Source organism: Ochotona princeps, chromosome 11, assembly GCF_030435755.1.
Source record: "Ochotona princeps isolate mOchPri1 chromosome 11, mOchPri1.hap1, whole genome shotgun sequence".
Taxonomy (NCBI): Eukaryota; Metazoa; Chordata; class Mammalia; order Lagomorpha; family Ochotonidae; genus Ochotona; species Ochotona princeps.
Window position 1 is genome coordinate 37,791,637 of NC_080842.1, and position 10,259 is coordinate 37,801,895.

General features: G+C 38.4%; 1 protein-coding gene across 1 annotated transcript; it reads right to left on the reverse strand.

The window, feature by feature from the left end:
• Nucleotides 1-961: 961 nt before the first annotated feature.
• On the reverse strand, nucleotides 962-5,917 carry GNRH1 (gonadotropin releasing hormone 1). The gene is made up of 3 exons (XM_058670483.1): nucleotides 5,709-5,917; nucleotides 3,616-3,814; nucleotides 962-1,032 (listed from the first exon to the last, which is right to left on the reverse strand). Exons 1-3 carry the CDS (start codon nucleotides 5,859-5,861, stop codon nucleotides 962-964), a joined length of 423 nt encoding a protein of 140 aa, XP_058526466.1. The 5' UTR covers nucleotides 5,862-5,917.
• Between the last annotated feature and the right edge of the window lie 4,342 nt (nucleotides 5,918-10,259).

Genomic DNA, 10,259 nt, shown 5'->3' on the forward strand with positions numbered 1-10,259 from the left:
TTTGATATTGGCATATCAGGCTATTAAAGATCAAAAGATTTGTATACATTGATGAGTCTGCCTATAATACCCCAGCACACCCCGAAACTTTAACATAAATCATTATAATTCTTCATAATTATGTGTAAGCCATGTCATTTTCACAGTAGTCTCTAGACTTAACCTTATCCACACTATATTTTCATAATTATGATTTCCTTCCCTGGTAATATTTGGGAAATTGGCAAATATCACTTCCTTGGGAACTCATTCAGCTGTAAGTCACTTCTCGAAATTAAATCGGGAAAGGTAATTTTTTCCTTGGATAGGTTGAGTCGAGCCATCAATTCTAATCTTACAAAAGAAAAAAAATACGGCTTTATTCTCCAATTGATGATTCCAGGCAGATTCTTCAGATCCAACCAAAGTTTGTCTCTCATACACACTACCCAAATCCACATTTTGGAGCTTGTGTGTTGTCCACCTAAAGTTTGTCAGAAGTTCCTTTGTCATGATTCTATAACTAATACAGTTTCAGATATGGGTGGTTAGGATGTGTGCATTGAAGTAGAAGAATTTTGTCAGATTTGCTGTTATTTATTTTTTAAATTAAAAGTGAAAATGTCTTTTGAAGTTTATTGTGTGTTTTGTTTGTTGTTGCCTTGATAATTACAAAATCAAGCCATTCCTGAATTTTGTAACTTTTTCCTTATCGACTCGTTTTTTAAGACATATCCCCAAAGCCCCCTCTGGGTTTTTTCATTATAGAGCCTGTTAGTTGAAACATGTGCTTGTGGGAACCTGTTATCTTTGCTCTAAAGTAATTAAAAATGCAAACCATTTGGTTCTTTTCACCCTTCCATCCATCCGTTTGGTGTCCGAGCTTACAACTTTCTGACAGAAGTTCACTTAATGTATCAGTAGCTCTTCTATTTCTTTACTGATTCACTACATACAGTTAAGCAAAGGTGAGTAGAGAAAATTAAAAAGGAATATCAAGTAGGATGGCATGCAATTCTGCAATTCTTAAACTAGTTGAACCTTGGTTGTTACCTGAAAAGAAACCACACCCAAGTCTAATTACATGAGAATTTCTGAGCATGGGAAATCTATCAATCAATAAATCTCTCCATATGTGTGTGTGTGTATACACATACATATACATGCATACATATATAGTAAGATTTATTTTTATTGGAAAAGAGGCAGATCAGATTTGCAGAGAGAAGGAAAGCCAGAAAGATCTTCCGTCTGCTAGTTCACTCCCCAAATAGCTGCAACAACCAGAACAGGGTTGATCCGAAGCTAAAAGCCAAGAACTGCTTTGGGTTTCCCACATGGGTACAGGTTCCCAAGGTTTTGAGCTGTTATCTACTGCTTTCTGTGGCCATGGTGGAGGGCTGGATGGTAAGTAGAGCTACCAGGACACAAACCTGCCCATATGGGTTCCCAGCACTTGCAAGGTAAGGATTGAACCATTGTGCCAGACCCCACATCTGTATATATTTTTTTACATCTCTCCATGCTTCACTTGTATTCCAGTTAGTTTTCACTTGAAGGAAGGATCTTTCTGTGGAAGAGGAAACTTTAGTCATGTCCCCACCTTGATTTCTGTAGAGTATCGTCAAAATAAAATTACAAGTCCATGGAAACTTGCTGGGTTAGTGTTTACAGACCTGGATTAATCAGTGGCCATTTTCCAGCTGTATGGATGGAAGGCAGGGGTGGATGAGAGTTAGAAGATTCCTTTAGTAAACAGTAGACAAGTTATATCATTCCCCTTCTCATGGAGCCTGAGCCCCTATCCCTAACACCTTTAGTGTAGACTTATTTAAGTACTATTCTCCTTAGTTTGTAGTTCCTGTCTTCACAGTGGTGATTACAAGTCAGCTGCTTTCTAGGATTAACTCTTAACTCAGTGTTACAAGAGGTCCGGCATGCCCTGCAGGATTCTGGGTTGCAAGACCTAGCATTCAGTTATCTCTGTGCCTGACATCCTACCACTAGACTCTAGTTCAAGATACTTTGCAAGAACATCAAGCCCTGAGTAAATAAGCAATAACCAACCCACCCATAGATAGGCTGGGGTCACAGCATCTTCAGAAGAGTATACTGCCCTCTTGTCGTTGGCCACTCCAAGGGAGCCCACAAGCATAGAGAGGTCTTTCCACGAGCTGATCATACACTTTCCAACCTCTACTTTAATCCATAAAATTTCATTCTCTCATCTCCCTGGAAGTCTGAGGATTGAGCAATAGCTGCCCAACTTCCTGTTCTAGCCACTGACAATAAACTGTTGCTTCTTCCACCACACTAGTGTCATTAGTGGCTTGCTATATGCCAAGCAAGCAGACTTAGTCTGAGGATTCTATTGTACTTCCTCCAACCTGATTTGGCAATTATTTTCTAACATCATCTGCCACCTGTAACCACACATGCAGGATGCTCCTTGACAGGTTTATTGCAATGTCTTTTCTCCTGGAGTTCTGAGTTAAGGATGTAATATTTACACCATACTGTTTGTAACACAGTTCTTTATTGTGAAATATGTGTACAACTTAAAGAATTTCTGAATCACACACGATTTTGTCTGGGGTTACAAATGTCATTGTCAGGATTATACTTAAGTGTTGTCAGTCCTTTTGGCCAGGTGAACTTAAATCTTCCTCTGTCCAGATTCCTCTTCAATCAGACTTTCCTGAAAAACGTGAGTAAAAATATATGAATGTCTACTAGTAGAATTTCATTGCATTTTTGCTAAAATGTAATTTGAGAAGAAACATCCATTTTCTTGTATTAGAAGATGCCAGAGAGATTGCAGGGATTGGCTCTTTTTAAGCTTCTTAATAAAGTCAACATGAACAATTTGAAATGAAAAAGATGAGAAAAAAATCTGATCTGTCAGTTTGCTGTTAGACCAGGCTCTGCTCCAGTCCCCTCATACATTTCCCTGGAAAGTATCATTGCCTGTTGTTATCTTTGCCATGTAGTAAGCAAAATTAGAAAATGAAAATAAAAATGTATGTTCATTTTTCCTTTGTGTTGTGGGTATGAAAGAGAAAGTCACTAGAGAAAATAAAAATTATAGCTTATCTTTATATATGACTTATTCAGGCTTTCCCTGCTCCTGGGTATAATGAATAATTAACCTTGGGTGTCATGACTGCAGCACGTTAAGTGGACTATAAAGCTCAGAAAAAATCCACTGAATTCAACACTTGACTTCTGTGCTCAGCTCTCTTCATACTTCCGTCATCAAACCTGAAATTAGATTTCCATTCTTAGTGGGAATTAGAGAATCCTAGTCATCATAAAACTGGACATCAAGCCTTTGGCTCTGGATTATAAATTTATCAGTTTGAAATTTTTAAATATGTATTTTAAAGAGAAAAGGTCTGAAATAGGACACAATATCCCAGGTTTCAGGAAAAGCATGAACAATTACAGCCTCAGATGCAGGGCTGTGACAGCCTGGAGCAGAGTCCCCAAGAGGGATTGATGGTTATTCTTGAAGGCTTGAAATATTACAGTGTGAAGAAACTTGATTCATTGCCCCCAAGACTGGAGCCAGGATTAGGGAATGAAGAAGGTTCCAGGAAAGGCAGGCACCAGCAAGTGCCTTGTTACAGGAGGTACCCAGCTGTTGGGAAGCAGCAGTCAGCCCTATGGTGACTTGCAGGTGTTCATCAAAGGGCCTTTCCACTATTACAGCTCCCCACATTGCAGTCACCTTACTCACCAGAGCTTCCTGCAGGCCCCTGAGGGCAGAGTGTGACTGGTGGATGGTGCATTCAAAGCGCTGGGGTTCTATCAGCTGATCAAGCTCTTTGGCTCTCTGGAGAAAAAGAATGTACTTGTTGGAGTTGCAACAATAGAATGATTTTTTATTTCCACCAAAAACTGTTCCTGTATCAAGAAGTCAAGGGGGTCGTGGAACAGAGTGGGGGATGTGAGGAGACAAATTTGTCATCAGGAAGAGAGGACCTTGGGAATGAAGGGAGAGAAGTGCCTCAACCTTATAAGGAGACGGTGCATACACCCACAATACAAGAATCAGGATAGGGGACTGATGTTACAGCAGAGCAAGTTGAGCTACCAGCAGTTTAAATCCTGGCTGCTCCATTTCTGATGCAACTCTGCCATTGTGCCTAAGAAAGCAGCAAAAGATGACCCAAGTTCTTGGTGCCCCCACCACCCAGGAGGGTGAGCTGGATGGAGTTCTTTGCCCCCAGCTTCCACTGGACTTAGCCCTGACTGTTAGAGTTGTTTCAGGGAATGATCCAAGGATGAAAAAAAATCTCTCTCTCTCTCTCTCTCTCACTGCCTTCCCAATTAAAAAGTGCTAACAAAAACAAGAGGGGTGGTATGCAGCTTGTAGCTTTTACTGAAGATGCTGGAGTTGAATGAGATTAATTTCCTATAAAATCTGTGGAGAAGAGACTTCAAATTCTGGAACTTCTGTGCTTCATAGTAAATTAACTATTTCTCTTTAAAAAGATTCATTTACAGTCAAAATTAAACATGTTTATGTTTTTCTAGCTAAATCTCCCATTTTTGGTCCTATTTTTGTTTTCACTAATCAGTCAACAATACTGGCACCTCCTGTGTACGTTTTACCCAATTCTGTGAAATCACATTTTATAGTTTAAGAAAAAAAAAAGCCCAAGTGTTAATGTTGGTGTTAGTCCTTAAGTGCTAAGTAGTCTATCAGAAATTAAACCTAGGATGTTTCCCACTAAAAGGGTACTTCAAGACACTTGCAGTAAAATGGAGTTAAAAGTTAAATTTATTTGGTTGAAAAAAATTTAAGTCTATATGCAGTTTTTCTTGCATAATATGCATGTTATGTGAAAACCCTTAACATACGGTTTTCAAAAATTTTTTGCATCAAAATTAAAATCATCTCCTAATTTTATGTATGTTTTGAGGAATCCTAATTATCTAGTTTTGTGTTTGCTAACTCCTGAAGTCTCTCAGTGTCCTGCTTTTTTATTTAAGTATCCCTATCAGAAGAGATGGCGGGGCTTGCATCCTTGATAAGGATACACACAAACTACAGACAAGTTCTACTGGCCTACTCTCACACATATGTTAATGGTTACTTATTTTTATACTTGAAATGTGGAGAGTCAGGCAGATAATCTGTTGCTGGTTCACTTCCCCAACAGCCATGATGGTCAGGGCTGGGCCGTACTGAAGACAAGAGCTAGAAGCTCAATCTAAAACACTTGGGCTGTCACTTGCTCTCAGAATATGCACTAATCCGAAGCTGGGCTTGGAGCTGGAGCCACGAGTTGAGTTCAGGCGCTTTGTATGGGATGTAGGCAACCCAAGCAGCATCAGCTGCACATCCCATAGGTATTTTTAAAGATGAGTTGGAAAGCAATACACTGGAGTCCTAGGCGTTTCTTTCCAAATCTCAAAGAATCATTTTCTGCCACATATCTTGGTTCTATCCCCTTCCACTTATTTTTTGGTAGTATCTTTGGCATTCCATTTACTGAGAGTGCAACGCACCTTCATACACTTGTTGCTGTATTATTTTGGATGCTGTTCTGCTTAGATTCCTTAGTCCCTGACTGAACTGAAAGTAGGAATGGGCTGCTGCTTTGCAAGTATCTTACCTTGACTAAGCATGCAGAGAGCTGTTAGGGCCCATGCCGAAGGCTTTATAAAGTTAAATGGAATCAATATACTGAATCTTATTTTTGAAGTCAAGAGGAGCTTACCTCTTGGAAAGAATCAATCAAATTTTCAGCATTTCTCTTTCCTCCAGGGCGCAGCCCATAGGACCAGTGTTGGCTGGAGCAGCCCTCCACACACAAAGTCAGTAGCAGCAGTCCAGTGAGCAGTTTGGGAATTGGCTCCATTCTAAGGAACATCCGTGCACAATCAAAACAGACTCAGACCGCGGTGAGTGAAACATAAAAGCCTCTTTAGTTAAGAGGTCAGTATTTTGATCATTAACCTTAAAGATGAAATTTGGAATTACACAGTTTTCAGACAGACACTAAACTACAGAGATGTCTATACATTTGCTACCAGAGTTTTCTAGCCACTGTGGATAAAATTAGTATAGCTTGAGCATTCCTAGTTTGAAAATCCAAAATCCAAAATGCTCCAAAATCTGAAGTTCTTACTGTTGATGTGACAACACAAATGGAAAATCATACTCCATGAAATTTTGTTCCATGTGCATTTAAAATACTGTATATAATCTTCAGGCTGTATTGTAAGGTATATATGAAACAGAAATGAACTTTGTTTTCATTCACTTCCACAAGCTATTTTGTATAGAAAATCTTCCAAAATAAAAACGGCCAGATGAAACACAAAATCTGAAACATTTCCGGTCCCAGTTATTTTGGATATGGGGTATTCAGTCAGTGTTTTAAACTCACATTTCAGAAGTTTTAAGAACTAAAGTTTTTTTTTTATTTATCCAAGCACCATGATTCATTGCTTATCACATTCTCTTTTATGCTCACCATGTCCCACTGTGTGAACTGGTTTTTAACCCATTAAGACTGAGATAAGAGAGAGCTGGTCCATCTGCTTCTACTGAGAAGTGGCTTCTAGAGGCACCTCTGGCTAATCCAAAGTTGCTTAACATTAAATGGCTATGCGATGGTTCTAGTGACATTCGGCTGACTATTGTTCCTCTTGCTTTCCAGTCAGTGCTGCTGGCTGAACCATCTGTGAGAATGAGAGGACTTGAGTCTCAAAGCAGGGAGTCCCAGATCAGCTGCCTTCTTGGCCAAGGGGGCCTCTAGTGATCTAATCAAATGATTCTCCATAGGACTTGTCATTTGATGGGAAGAGGCTAAAGATAAGGTGAAATACTGGTCAGCCAACTATAGGATTTCCCAAAAGTTGGATCTCTTTTGTTTGGTAGCACCAAGAGCAGTAAAGGACAAGACATCATTACACAGGAACTTAGCCTTTGATACACAAAATGCTCCCTAGATATATAGTAGCAAGCAATCTAAACAAACAGAAATAAAGTGGTTTTTTTGGTTTTTTACCTGTTTAGATGCAAACAGTCAGAAGATCTCACGTCTCCTTTGGGCTGTGTTGAGTACTGTGAGTTCTAGAATTCCAGCTTTTTTATATGAAAATTTTTTAGGGCATTGAAATCTTTCCTGCTGGTAAATTATACTACATATGCACTGTGTAGTTTTTTCATAGTAATTTTCCTAATCCTCACATAAAACCCTTTAATGGTGTATGTAATCGGAATCCCCACTGGTGTTATCGGTTAAATTTACTTAAGTCCAGCCATTAAAATCTCAGTTAAAACTTTTATAGCCGAAGCAATGATTTAAAAAGATTAAACTCCAGCTTGTTTGGATTCCCTTGAGGAAACTTGCAGACCTATCAAGAGTTCAAGGAAAATAGATATCTTAGATAAAAGGAAGTTAAAGACACACATAAAAACTTGGGAGACTACAATAAAAATACTGATAGAAAATAGAGTCAGGATGCCTGGGAATCAGGTTCAGATTTTAGGTTCCTCGTTTATAAAAACAGAAATTTAAACCAGATTTTCATAAAGCTGCTCCTGGTTTAAACACTTTTTGATACTATGCAACATCCATCTAGGATTCCAAATTAGGTGTTATAAAGTTTGAAAATCTACCTACCCTCCTATCTGCTGGATTCCCTCCTTAGTTTCTTGAAAGCTTTTGGTAGTATTAAAAATTTTAGAAAGAAACAGAGTCATTAGAATGTACAAAAGGGGTGGGGGGTGCTGACGCCGTGGTTAACGGGCTAATCTTCCCATATGGGCATCAGTTCATGTCCTGGCTGCTCCACTTCCCATCCAGCTCCCTGCTTGTGGCCTGAGAAAGCAGTAAAGGATGGCTCAAAGCCTTGGGACCCATGTGGGAGATCTAGAGGTGGCTCCTGGCTCCTGACTCTGGATCAGTTCAGCTTCGGACATTGTGGCCATTTGGGTTGTGACCCAAAGCCGGAAGATCTTTCTGTCTCTCCTTCTCTCTCTGAAAATCTGCCTTTCCGATAAAAATACATACATTTTAAAAATGCACTAAAGGCAATATCATGCTGAGCAAACTAGATTGCAGTGCAATTCATTTCCATAGATAGTTATTGGGTTAACATATGCAAACCAGTGTGCTAACACAGTAAGCACAAAGATGTGAAATGATAGTTACAGGTTGTGTAAGAACAACCTCATTCACTGATGTTCCACCCTAGTGGCATGACCTTGGACATGCTAGTTACACAAGCATTTACTGAAGACACAAAACCATTACTCTTTATTACATTCATTTGGATATAAGATCGCCTTCCCCTAATTTACCTTTGGGCTATAATCCATAATAGTCAAAGATGACATCCTAATTTGATTTGTCTGTTAATAACTCCCTGGCATCTAGCCTGCATAGGTTCGAATGAATGAAATGACTCAGTGACTGGATAGAGAAAGCAAGTATGTTTAACCAGATTAGGCCTAATGCTTCCTTTATTTCTGCATCAAGGATGTTTTAACTGATACAGAATTAAATCTTCATGTTCAGTGGACTAGATGGCCTGCTACATTAGCTAAGCCAGAAAATGGTTTAAATACAACTAGATCTTGTTCATTTTAGAGATCAGATTGGCAGTTTCCCTTCAGGTAGGAAGGAAACCAATCAGGCATTGCACAGCGTCCTCTGGAATAATTACATTTGTGAGGATTGCAGAGGAAAGAAAAATGGTGTCTTGCCAATAGACTCTCAGCCATCTCTTGTGGAGGCTGGTCAGTGCTTATGATAGTGTCAACAAGAGGTTAAATGTTGAAGTATGGCTGGCTGCAAATAGAAAAAAATATGAAATTGAAACATTTGATTCACTCTATTTCATTCGAACACTGACAAGTATTAAATGACATTTTACTGTGAACAAGTATTATCTCACTATTTAGGTGATGAGAGACTGTTTTCGAACAAGAGTTCATTATGTTTGCACAGTTGTTCAATTCATTTCTGCTTTGGTGAGATCTGCTGTTAAGTGTTGCTGATGGTTTTGTTAGGACTCACTCAAAGCGGGTTAGGAATGTCTGGTCTCTATTGTTAGGTGGACATGCATTTCTGAGTAAAAACACTGGATTTCCTATAGTTGTTGGTGTTAAATTTTCGACGTTTTCAAAGTTTCAAGATGAACACAACAAAATGGCCTATGAGTTCATTCCATATGGTGTGCATTTTTTAAGGCTTAGGTCACAGCTCTCCAGCGTAGAAGCCAAATTTGTTTTGTCTTACTTTCTGTAGCACCAACTAGGTTATCAAATGATTATAATTTTTGATGGTTAGTGACAAATTGTGAACCCTTTCATGACTCCATGGTCAATTTACAAACAGCCGAATAAATAGAGTGGGTTTTAAATAATCAGATTTTGTATCGTCATGTTTTGTTTTTCCCTAGATTTCAAAGAATGACTTTAGATGGAACACTGCTTCATTTTCAGCATTAATTCAGAAGTATTACAGTAATGATTTTGTGATCTTGCAGAATGACAAATGGAAGGCGCTTTTTTTTGCCCTAATGTAAAATCTCAGCAGGTGAAATGCAAGGTTAACTCCTGCTGATAAATCTAATCGGGTTGTGAAAAGGTTTCAGAGAATTAGTTCTTGAGTAAGTACTTCACATTGAAGTAATATGAGCACTTTTCTTTGTAGTAGTAAATCTTTTAATTTCAAATATAATACTTCCTTGGGGAGTTAATAAAACTTGGCTATTCTTCTATTAAAGGTAATTTAAAGTTGACTCAGGGTTGGATTTACAGTATAAACAGACTTATAAAATAGACTGGAGAAAATATTCCAAGTCTTGATTTATAATGGAAACCTTTGCAGGATAATGAATTCCAAAATTTCCTACAGTTTCCTTGGAACTGTATTTGAAGAAACTAAATTTGTATTAAAATAATATGTATTGCTTTAGGTAATTATTCGAGTACTGAATTTTATCAATCTAAATAGTCTCATTTAGGTTGAAACTGTTTTGTCTGGCCCTCCTTCCAACCACTATTGTATCATTTTATCATTATGGTTAAGGGAAGTTTTACTACTTTGAAACATTTTTCCTCTAAAATACTCTCTCCTGTGAGGTGAAACATCTTGAGGTAATTCTTTTTTAAAAAAAATGATTTGTTTATCTATTTATTTAGTTGAAAGGCAGAATTAGAGGGAGAGGATGACAGAGGTCTTTTGCCTGCTGGTTATTTCCACAAAATGTTGCAATATCCAGGGCTGGGCCAGGTTGAAGCCAGGAACTTC